Raw genomic sequence first — 12,388 nt, forward strand, 5'->3', positions numbered from 1 at the left:
GTTGGGACCAACCCAGGTGGCCACATCACCATAACTCCCAAAAGTTAATGATCCCCAACAGGGAGGGACTAAGCCCTGGGGATTTCTGGCCCTGGCTCTGTGTGGTTAGGGAAGGCCAGTAAAGGGCCAGCTTGAGGTGCTGCAGTGGGAGGGAGAGGGCCTCACCTTGAAGAAGGTCATGGTGGCCCCGTCCTTAACCGCCCCATACTCGATTTTGGTTTGCTTGGCCAGGTCATCCGCAGAGTCGATGGGTGATTCCATGCGCTCCACGGTCAGAAAGGCGGCCAGGTTGGCCGTGTAGGAGGAGATGATGATGAGCGTGAAGAACCACCAGATGCCACCGATGATGCGCGTGGACAGGGCTTTGGGCATCAGTTCAGACCCTGGGAGAAGGGAAGAGGCAGGTGGTCTCTGACCATGTCCAGACCAGGGCTGCTCGGGTCCTCTGGGTCGTGGGCTCCACTGACGATCTCATGAAAGCCAAGGCCCTTACCCTCGATCAGTGTTCTCAAACTGTGGGCCCTGGGCCAGCAGCAGCATCACCTGGGAACTCATTAGCATTGCACAATCTCAGGCCCCATCCCAGGACTTACTAAACCAGTAACCTCAGGGGTGGCGCCCCATAACCCGGGCTTGATGAGCTCTCCAGATGATTCTGGTCAGGCTGAAATTTAAGAACTGCTGCTCTAGAACCACAGGCACATGCGCAGCATTTCAGAGGCCTGCCAGACCCTCTGATGCATGTCCACAGACCCCTGGATGGCCCCAGGTTCTGAACACTTGGGAGGAGTCAGGACCCCTGGGTTCTGGAGTGAATTCTGCTCCCGACTCTCCGTATGATCTTGTGCCAGACACCTCCCCTCTCCGGGACTCTGCAAAGCACGAGGAATCGCCCCTCCTCTTCCCAGCCCCACACAAATAACGCGACGCTGCGATGATATAATTTGAGGAGAAATTGTGTTGGAAATACAATTGGTATACAAATACAAGATTGCTATGCGGGGCTTTGCAGGAAGAGAAAATCAACATTTTTTGAAGCTCTTTGCAGAAATAGATAACTCTTCCTCCCCGACCTTGGGTGTGGAGCACAATTTAGACGAAACCTTCTAACTGAAGTAATTAACTGGGCGGCTTTCAAGAGATTTAAATAGCAAGTGACTCCTGAACTTTGCAGAATATTTGGACCTGCAACCTGAAAAGCATCTGCTTTGATATGGATGATTTTTTTTTCTTTTATCAAAGAAATCACTCAAGGGAGAGGTTTTCAAATACACAACGATTTTTCTCCCTCTTAATGAAAACCTTGCGGGAATACACAAGGGGCCAGGGCTTTGAATAGCAGCAGGAGACGAAGAAGAGAGGCTATTACTGCACTGAGAGGTTTCCAGGTCTTTCCCAACTGTCACTGTGCAAAGATGATGGACGCAGAAGCAAGGTGAGGCTTCAGGACACTCATTAATAGCGGGGACAGCTTGAGGCACTTCCCTTGAGAGCTGCCTGTCACTTCCCACAAGGCTCCTCAGCTTCCTCACCAGCCAGTCCCCCCAGCCCCACCTGCCTGGCCCTCCCCCAGCCTGAAGAGCTAGAGCTGCCCCCAAGGCGAGAATGACTTAGTTGTTTGCTTGGTGAGCTTTGCCAGGCTCTGTTGGACTCCTACTCAGGCTCAAGTCCCTACCCCGGGCTCTGTCATGGATGGGACATCATCGGGGAGGAGGACAGGCGCAGTATTTATCTTTCCTCATCCTTCTTCATTCAAGCGCCCAGCACAGGGCTTGGCAGGTAGTGGGCACTCAGGACCCAGTGGGATAATACCATTCACTCACTCATTCATCCACCCATTCAGCATTTGCTGGTGGATGTCTACTGAGGACCAGGATTTGTGCTGGGCCTTGAGGATACACACGGATGAGTGAGGGACAAGGACATTTTCTTGGGATCCTCCTCCCTCTGAGCCATGCTCCCTTGTCACCCAATGTCCCTTAGTGGGACCCTAAAGGTTTGGGTTCCCCCATTTCATGAGATACGAGGCTCTGGACTGACAGGCAGAAGCAACGGGCACATGTTCTCCCTGAGGGTGTTTCCTGGCTGGGGGTTCGGTTCCCGGTGCCACTTCCAGCCCAGGGTGTTTCTTCCCACATCCTCGAAGCCAGAGCAGACGCACTGCTCTCTGAGATACTGGAACAGCTGCACGTGTTTCCAAAGGGTGGGCCACCAGCCCAGGGCCAGGTACACTGCCCTCCCTCGAGAGGATGGAAGGACCGGTATCCTTCCATGTATCCCACCGCTCATGCGTTCAGGCTAAAGTCCAACCTCAGACATGCCCTTCCTCCTCCCAGACTCCCCACAGCCAGGCAGCCATGGAGTCCTGTTCCTGCTGCATCCTGACATCCTCTTAGTCCATCTCTGTCTTTTACCCCCATGGCCACCACCCCAGTTCAGATCTCACCATCTCCTTCCTGCAATGGCCTCCCAGCCAGCCTCCCTGCCTCCACTCTCCCCCTCCTCAGCCCAACTTGGTTCAGCCCGATGCTATGGTGGTGAGGCCACCGGTGGGTCAGCCTCCGTAAGAAGGATGCTCTATGTCCACCTCAGTTGGAGCAGGAGGAGCTGGGGATGAGCCCTGCATGACATGGGTGGGGGCAGCTTATCTGCTTTAACCCTAGAGCCTGAGCTGGCCCAGAAACAGCAGTGGTGAAGGGTGGGGCCCTGGGGCAAGGGCACACACCTGGGTGTCCAGCTGTTGCCAACCCAGTGATGGCTCAGCAGGTCTGAGGCTGTCCTGGAGGGTGGGCTGACTCTGCTGACTCCATAAAGGCGGAGCCCTCCCATCCCCCCACACACCCAGGGAGGAGAGGTCCCCTGGGGAGTGGAGACTCCCCCGGGGGAGGGGGGCGCATACCTTGCTGCATCAGGGACCCCATTCCGAACCAGAAGCTGTTCAGCAGAGTGAAGTTGTTTTCCACCACCTCGGAGCCAGGGTTGCAGGGGTGAGCATCGTACCACTCGTAAGGGCTGAACCTGCAGGGAGGACAGGGGAGCAGTGAGGCTGAGCTGCAGGGTGACGGGAGGGAGGGGTGTTCCCATCACACCAGCCCCTGGTTTAGCGAACACCCAAGTGCTGACCACTTGAGCATCCATTTCCTCACTGTTCTGCTGGGGAGGCTGGGATTGGGAAATCAGGGCCGTTTTGTTTCGTTCTTTATGGTTAGTGGCTTTTGCTGGTTATAAAAGTAATTCAGTAGCATCTCTTAAAATTAAAAGTGCACAGGCCCTTCAACCTAGCAATTCTGCGACTCATTATCCATCCTAGAAAAAACACGACCACACGAGCGTAAAGAGAAGCGCACGGAGGTGTTTATCAAAGCACTGCTTGTAATAGCAAAAACACGGGAAACAACGGAAATGTCCTTCAATAGAGGAGCGATGAAATCAACTGTGCCACACCGTGCTCTGAAACATCATGCAGCTGATAGGGGGGAACGCGATACTTCTAGATGTACCGACAGGAAAGATCTTCAACACATGTTTGGTTAAAAAAGAGTGATAAAAATAAGAACAATAGGATCACATTTATGTAAATAGATTCCCCAAGACACAGCTATCTACCTCTTTATGTACATTTGTATTTCAATGCATATAAAACATCTGGAGGAATCCAATTCTGAAAAGTATCAGTGTTTTCTTCTGGGGAGGGAAGTCAGAGTGGCAGAGGAATTTTAGGGAAGCCTTTTGCTCTATATGTATTATATGAATTTTTATTTTTTAATCCTCACCCGAGGACATGCTTAGAGAGAGGATGGGAGGGAGGGAAAAGGGAGGGGGAGAGAGAGAGAGAAACATTGATAGGCTGCCTTCCATAGGTGCCCCGACTGGTGATCAAACCTGGAACCTGGTCTTGTGCCCTGCCTGGGTGTCAAACCAGCAACCTTTTGGTGTACAGGACAGAGCTCAACCAACTGAGCCACTCCGGTCAGGCGTATAATATAAATTTTTAAAGATGAGAATGGGCTTTTGAATGATTTGTAATATTATTTATTCATTTATCATTATTTATTACTATTTTTGTTACTTATTTATAGTTTTTAATTATTCATATATTACTTAAAAACTTAAAGCAAAAACAAAAGTAAAGTACATTCTTCATAAAGTATCCAAACAGCATAGAATACAGTGAGAAGGTAAAAGTACTCCAGGATCCGCCCCCCCCCGCACCCCTCGGAGAGAATAATGCGCTATCAAATTTTTCAGATTTTTTTCTCTGAAGATACAAATGCATGTATGACAGGGAGACATGGTGACTTTAAGCCCCCCACTGCCTTCTAAGGAGAAGTCCTGGCAGGTGGGGCATCGTCTTTGTGTGTGGCCCAAGTTCCCTCGGAGGAAATGAAGGGTGGAAGGGTGGGGGAGGCTAGAGCATCTGAGAGACAGAGAGACCCTGGGGAAGTCCCCAAAGGGCTGGAATGGCTGGTATGGCCGGAAGCAGAATATCCTGGTGGCAGGAAAAGGCCTTATTCAATGCTTACACCCTGTTGCTAGGCAGGCATGAGCCAGGCCAGGCCATTTGCAAGGCAGACAGCCCTGCGCTGAGCCACATGCCGTGGAGAGGATCTGGGAACTGGCCACCTTCACAGGCCCCAGCTCTGGGCGGCTGTGTCCAGCTCTCCAGCAGCCAGCATGCAGTGGCCCAAGGAACGCAGGCCATGTGGAGAAGTGGGCCGAGGGCCACGTGCCCCATACAGATGTGCGGTGCTTGACCCTGACAGTGTTGTAAAAATTCGAATGAGTGGCTACATATAAAAGCCAAGAGGTGTCACATTAAAGTCTGAATCTCTCTAAGAATCATGAACCCGGCAGCGCCGGCACAGTACCCCGCCGAGCACAGCTGTGGGAGCTGAGTAGCAGCGGCCTCTTCGCCAGGCATGTGCCTCTGGTTTGCTTCCATCCCCATCGCTCCCGATTCCCTCCACTCGGCCTGCTTCACTTTCTCACGCTCCCTTCCTGCTCCCTCCGGCACCTCCATTGGGCACCCCTGATTTAAACTCGGAAAGGTCATGATGTGAAGCCTAACTGCAAGAAAAAGCTTTGTGACTCTGGGCAATGGCTTCACCCCTCTGAGCCTCAGTTTCTACTTCTGTAAAGTGGGGATAATTATACCCACCTCACAGGACTGTTGTGACGATTTCGACAGGTTGCGTTATGTGACTTGTGCTGTGTGAGTGCTACACAGTGTGACAATTGTACCACGGTGCTGTCCGTGGCTCCGTGGCCAAGACCCTCGCTCCTCCCTTCTCACTCATGTGTCCCGTGTCATCATTCCAGCGGTTCCGGAAATCCCGTCTCTCCCCAAAAGTCTCCCCAGCCTAACCTTGGGAAGGGGGTTCCTACTGTCCTGGCCAGGAGCGATGTGGTGGGAAGCAGGCTTGGCAGCCAGCCGCTGATAAAAGGCCAGGAACGGGAGGGGGAGGGGGAGGGGGAGGGGGAGGGGGAGGGGGAGGGGGAGGGGCCGCACATCACAAGGGCAGAAGTGATGCTGGAAAACCTGAGCTGTTTTCCAGGGCATGGCGGGCTGAGAGGCCCCGGGAGCCGCTAAAATGATGGCGAGAGCTGCAGAGTGGCTCCTGGCTTTCAAAGGCTTGTTAGACCATTAGAGACAAGGGCGGGCTGCGGGCTGAGCTGAGCAAAGGGCTTGGAGGCAGGACAATCTCATCCCGCCATCTTTCCCTTTGGTCTCTCTCGTGCAGGAGGAGGGAGTGAAGGGAGTGAGGTGGGGGAAAGGTTTTCAAAGAAGTCCCAGGAGAAAAAAAGGCTGAAACACCAAGTCCTTGGATCTCAAATTGCCTCTCCAGAGAAGTCTCTCTTCGTGCCTTGTTAGGGTTTAGAGAAAAAATAAGCAGGGCAGAGGCTGGGCTGGGGTCTGGAGGGAGGGGCCAGAGGGCCCAGCTGTGAAGGGGAGGGGGAGCTGGGGCCTAGGCAGAGGACGGATGTCCAGGTGGCCAGAGATGTGGGTCACAGATAAAACACTTGGGGACCTGAGTTCACTTATTGCTAGGATGACCTTGGTGAGTATGAGCCTTTCTGATCCTCAGATGTCTCCTCTTCCTCAGAGGCTGTGAGAAGTAACTAATTTAATGGCTGTAACGGACAGGGCACGGTGCTTGGCAAACATTAGTGATGGCGAACCTATGACACGCATGTCAGAGGTGACACGCGAACTCATTTTTTTGGTTGATTTTTCTTTGTTAAATGGCATTTAAATATATAAAATAAATATCAAAAATATTAAGTCTTTGTTTTACTATGGTTGCAAATATCAAAAAATTTCTGTATGTGACACGGCACCAGAGTTAAGTTAGGGTTTTTCAAAACGCTGACACGCCGAGCTCAAAAGGTTTGCCATCACTGCACTAGATGCTTGGTAAACACGGAGCTCAACGCGTCCCTTGTTATCTCCTTCTACATCGACCACAAGGATGTGCTAGCATCTTCCATTTGAACAACCAAATGTGCAAGGTGTTGCTAGTGTGTCTTACAGACAGGTGGGCATGCATGTTTCTGCATGAGTGCATGTGTGTGCATGTGTGTGGTCCTGTTTCCCCTGCTGTTGTGGGTTAAATGGACACTTTTCAAGTGTCAAGCTGCCTACAGGGCCACCCAATATACCTGGGTCTGCAGGACTGGGTGCCTGGCCCCGATGATTCAGCTCTGAGCAGTGAGTTCGCCTCTCTAAGCCTGCTCATAGGGCCTGGGGTGCAAGAGCTGCTTCTCAGAGTCATATACACAGAGCAGGGTAAGGACGGGGAATTCAAGCTTGGGGGCCATGGCATATTCCCCGAGGGTCATAAAGGGATCTGAGCTTCAGAGCAGGAGAGAGGAGCATGCATAGCAGTGGATGAGTGGAGACGTGCCTGGCTCCCTAAACCTCCAACCTCAGGCCAGAGCTCTGGCCATGGCATTGCCCTTACCTGGCGATGACAAAGAGGACACAGCTGACACCCAGGTAGGCGAGCAGCACATACATCCAGATGTCAGGGGACAGGGGGTTGAGGAAGGAGAAGACACTGGGGTTGGTGCCGTTGGGCTTGCGATAGAGGATGCTGACACCGAGCGTCATGAAGGGCTTGGAGAAGTCAATGGCCTTCTCGCGCACATGGGTGATGGTCAGGGGGGCCACGGCCAGGTCCGCCTTCTGCAATGAGAGAGAGACAGACAGACTATGAGCAACGCCTCTGACTGACAGTGGACAGAACACTCCTTGGAGTGGAGTCAGTTGCCTGAGTCCTGGATTACTTAACCACTCTTTAGTGTCAATGTTTGTGAACCCTTCTGCTGGGCCAGGCCATTCTCAGGGTGCTGGGGAGACAATGATAAACTTAACCCTGTTCTCTGAGAGCTCATGACCTTGAGGAAAAGGACAGCGGCAGAAATGTGCAGAGAATGGAGCCCTATTAAAGCTATATCCATGTGCTCTAGTCTAAAAACGGTGCTTTGTCAAATAAATACACTTCATAACCTAAAAACATTTAAAGATCACTCATGTTCTTTATTTGTGACTTTCAAACATCATGAAGAGGACACGAAATCCACAACAACCCTTTATCTAAATGTTTTCCTCTCCTATCCACATTTTTTCTTTTGGTTAATTCTCACCCAAGGATATTTTATTCACTGATTTTTAGGGAGGGAGGAAGGAAGGGAGGGTTGAAGCGGGAGAGAGAGGGAAACATTGATGTGAAAGAGACACATTGATTGGTTCCCTCTGGCACTTGCCCTGACTGGGGCCGGGGATTGAACTTGCAATGCAGGTACATGCCTTAGATGGGGAATTAAACCCACGGCCCTTTGGTGTGCGGACTGATGCTCCAACCACTGAGCACCACTGGCCAAGGTTCCTATCCACTTCTTGACTGCTTCACAACACTCTAGATATTCTATATATCCTAAAAGTCCCCAAGACCAGGTAGGCAAAAACAAGACCTTCTTTGGAGGGAGAAGGTAGGGAACAAAATAAACAGGCAAATCCAGAGCCCCTTTTAATTAGGGAGGGGAGGGATGAGAGCAGAGAAAGAAAGGAGGGGGGTAGGGGAGGCTAGAAATGCTTAGATATTGATAAATCTTAGCCCATCACAATTTTATTGAAGGAAATAATTAAAGTTCTATTTTTTGGGTCTGAGCTTTTCCTAATTAAAAGTCTATAATCCTTTATTCCGTTCTGTCCAGCCTTACCCTACTGCTCTATTTCTAAACGAGGCCCCATTTAATTGCTTCCTATTGACCACATCTATGCTTTGCACACACTGTGCCTTGTTGAGAATGCCCGCTCCTGTGGCCTTTTACCACTTTCCATATTCCTTTGCACATGTGCCCTCTTCCAAGAAGCCCACCCTGATAGCCTCCAATTCTAAACTCCCACGAATTTTGCTCTGTCCTGTGGTAAGATCCTAGCCTACTCAGTTTGAATAGCAGGATGTGTGGCCATGTGACTTTTTGTCTTATCTGCTTATTTACCTGTGAGTTTCTAAGCACAGTTGGGACTGTAGCTGATACACTTTTTCCATTTCTCAATTTTTAATCCCCATCTCAGCCTCTGTACTATTTGTTAATTAATAATGTTTCCCTCTGAGGGGTTACTCCTTAGGTTCCTGTGGATATTTACACATTAGAATGTGAACCAAGTTATCACATTCCTTCCTCTGATGGGGCAGGACAGAAAGGGAGGCTGGGGTCCTAAAGACCAGCACTACAGACCCTTTTGCTAAGCTGACAGGAGGCTACCTCGGAGACCCCGTCCCAAGGCAATGCCCCTAGGCAGCTATCCACTGGCTTGGTCCAGCTCCATCTATCTATCCATCCATCCATTCATCCATCCATTATTTATAAGATCCACCAAGCAATGGGGAATACAGGCAGCGAGGGAAGTGGACACTAATCAAATTGTTTACTAAATGGCAGCTGTTAACACTATCTCTGACTTCACTAATCCTAGAATAGAAACCAGGAACCAAGTTGAAATCAGACTGCAAAGAGGGGAGGACTAATATGGGTGGAACCCCAGCTTCTAAATGGCTTTGCAAATGTCCTAGACTGGGGACGGTGGGAAACGCTTCATGATGTTGCTTACCCCAGTATTTCTTCTTCTAACAGCACCCCCACACCCAACTATTGACACTTGGAGCACAAGGATTCAATGAACCTCAGAACCTGGGAAAACTAGGGAGGAGGAGCCTATTACAAAGGATTGTTTACACAGGACATTCCTTTTGTACATTTCTGAGTGTGTAAGCTGGAACTTGCTTAGCTCTTAAGGCAGAGATAAGAAGAAACAGGCACCCCAGTTCCCTGGAGCCCTCTCAGTTCAGGAACACAACAAAAGAGAGAACTATCTGGGATGGTGCAGAGGGACTGATATGTATTTGGCTCAAGACCTACTGTGCACCAGCCTGGCATGCAGAGGTGAGCAAGAGACCCAGCCCCTGCTCTCATGGAGCTTCTGGTAGAGGGAGACCCTTTTGGGGGATGAGGGTAGGACTCTGAGTAGGGTGGGAATGGGGCCTGGCACCCTAGAGAGTCCCTTTCAATCTTGAAGTTCTAGGATCCTCTATAATATTGGCATAACAGGGTTGAAGTGGGCTTTTGGTTCTCAAAGTTGGCCTCCCCGAGACTTTTCCCTTTAAAACACAATGCTTTTGGGGAGGCTCTGTTATGAACCCAAAATCATCATCATTGTTCCGAATGCATCTGGAACTGGTCTCTGGGACTGGCCTCTGGGGCTTGGAGTGGATTCTTGGGAAGAACTTCAAGGTCAATGGAGGCAAATCTTCCTTTGGCTTTTGGCAGCAAGTTGAATGAGAGCATTAGTTACTGAGGGCATCAAGGTGTTTGCAGCCACGGCTTGTTCCATCTACTAGAAATTTTTCAGGATTGACAAGGAAGCCAATCATAGGGTCACAGGCCCTCTTTCTTCCTCAAGAACCAATCAGAATGTCCTCACCAGCCTTTCTCCTTTCTGCTATAATGGGGTTAAGGAGCGGGGGCATCTTTGTTATTCTTTGCCTACAGCAGCAAGACAACTGGTCAACGTGACCTTCTTCATGGGGAATTCTAATGTGTGTTCTCCTTTGGGCTTCAAGAAGGCCGGTGTTCTCCACTTCAATTTTGTTTAAGGCGAGAAACACTACATTTCACCATTTGTGCTTTTCCCCTGAAAAAGGCATTATTTTGTTGAAGTTCTCCTGAAAGGGCAGAGCAGATGTCAAGCCTTTGCCGTTTCAGTTCATTACGCAGAATGAAAGGCCCAATCTTGGCAGGTTCCTCCCACTCATGCAAGTTTTCTTTGAGGATGATTCATAAAAACATAGGATGTCAGAGCTGGACAGGAGAACTTCGAGAATATCAACTCCAACCTCAAATTTTTTATGGAGGGGAAACTAAGGCTCAAAGAAGGTCCAAGGTCTTTGCTTTCATATTTATAGCAATCACATCCTTGAATAACCTTCAAACCTCTGACTTTTCAACACATTCATTGACCCTAAGGGTGATATGTTGACCCCTCCTGCCGGTGTCTCTCTCACTTGACCATGTTCCTCCCTCAGAACACTTTCTCTGGCTTAATAGTTGCATCTCTCCACATGTTCATGGATTATTATCTGTTTCCTCCACTAGAGTGTCAGAGCCGGAGGCTCAGGAGGGGGATCCTGCTGTGTATTCACAGCACCTGGCATGAGACCTAACTTAATAAATGTATTGAATACATGAATAACTTGATCAATGGGAACACCGGAGGTTTAGGAACTTACTGCATGGTCTGCCACATGGCAGTTTTCAGGGCTGGGGGCACTGAATCACAGGTGGTGTCTGCTGATGACCCACCAGCCAGTCACCACACTTACCAATCAGCACTGTAGCCACTGACAACTTCGGAACAGCCCATATATATCTAAAGAGATGGGTACAGGTGCTAGAAAATTCCTAAGTGTTGACCCAGGGGTCACTGCCTGCGTTTCACACACAGACCTCCTGGATGCCTGATGGTGAGAAATGAAGCTTGTGTCTTTCCCAGGCCTTGGAGAATGGCTGATTCCTGAGTCCTGGCAGGAGGTCAGCATGTTCCATTGATTCAGTTACTCCCGCATCTCTAGTCACCATCCAGGTCTGGCATGGCATGGGTGCTTGGAACAGACCTTCCAGCTGTGACTAACCTCACACAGGTACAAGCTGACAGCATCTCACCTCCTGCCACCTGGGTCCTTCTTGCCCCCATGACTTCCCAGGGACACTGCTGTAGGGTCCCGTTTGGTTCCCATGCCTCCATGCCAAGCCCAGAAATGCATGGGAGTCAGGAGTCAGTTAATAAGCCTGTCCCCCTCACTCCAAGAGATGGTCCTGAGACACATTTCGCAAGGCTTTTCTGGGGAGCAGACTTGTGGATCTAGCCATTAGTTGTACTCAGTGGCAATGGCTCAGTAATGTGCCCTCGTATTGGCTTCCCCTCCCTCCTGCTCCACTTTCCTGCCTGTCACTCTCTGCCCGCATCACACCCCGTTACTAAGCAGTGGCATCTGAGCCTATGCCTCAAGCTCTGCTCTCCAGGAGCCCAGGCTGAGACTTTGCTCCCAGAAGTTTTGTGGAATGAATGAAGGGACAGATGAGCCTCAGGAGTGTAAGCGTGGTCCGGGTGTTCTCTCTGACCTTAGTTTCCCTCCAACACCTCCTTCACTCCTGAAGCTCTATTGCTACCTTGCACCTTGTCTTTTCTTGAACTTGGTTGTCTGAACCTTCACCCCTGCCAGGCTCTTTTCAGGCCTTTCCCAGGCTGGTCTCTGCTTGCTGAGTTCCTAGCAGCTGACAGTTCTGTGGTGAACCTCAATGCGGCCAAGTCCTTCTTGAATTCCTCACCTGCTTACTGGTCATCCTCAGGCAGATCCTGAGCTTCTCCAGAGCTCTGATCAATCTGGCTGCCAACAAGAGTCCACCTTTGCAGTCCATCCATATTCCCTACCCTCAAATGCCCTGTCCCGTTCAGGATTCTGACCTGCCCCAGGTGAGCTCCCAGCATGCCTTGCTTCAAAATGCATTGCCCCAACCTGAAGGAGGTCTCTTGGCAGAGCCTTTCCTGGCCACACAAACAGGGGTTTGAGAACCCTTCCGACACCAATGCATGCAGGCCAGGACTTGGATCCGGTTCCTGGTTTGAAGGTAGAAGACATGGATGGGGTGATCACATTTGTTGCTCCCATAGTTGGAGGTGACTTGGGGGAAGGTGAGTGTGTTAGGGGGGGCACTCTCCTGGTGCCCCATCTTCCTCCACAACCCTGGCTCCTGGGAGGCCATGTGGCATGGGACATAGGTGAGCAGGGTGTCAGGGAAGGACGTCTTAAGTCCTGCTGGTCAG

The 12,388-nt window shown here is 50.5% G+C and overlaps 1 protein-coding gene across 1 annotated transcript in view; it reads right to left on the reverse strand.

Moving 5' to 3' along the window:
• The window catches only part of GRIK3 (glutamate ionotropic receptor kainate type subunit 3), a 201,065-nt gene that overhangs the window by 20,921 nt on the left and 167,756 nt on the right, over positions 1-12,388 (reverse strand). Inside the window, exons 11-13 of the mRNA XM_070404741.1 lie at positions 6,963-7,186; positions 2,900-3,018; positions 166-383 (exon numbers count right to left, since the gene is read on the reverse strand). Coding sequence (XP_070260842.1) covers positions 166-383; positions 2,900-3,018; positions 6,963-7,186 — 561 coding nt within the window. The remainder of the gene's footprint in view (positions 1-165; positions 384-2,899; positions 3,019-6,962; positions 7,187-12,388) is intronic.

Source organism: Myotis yumanensis, unplaced genomic scaffold, assembly GCF_028538775.1.
Source record: "Myotis yumanensis isolate MYYU_CA2020_CCGP unplaced genomic scaffold, mMyoYum1.0.hap1 SCAF_2, whole genome shotgun sequence".
Taxonomy (NCBI): Eukaryota; Metazoa; Chordata; class Mammalia; order Chiroptera; family Vespertilionidae; genus Myotis; species Myotis yumanensis.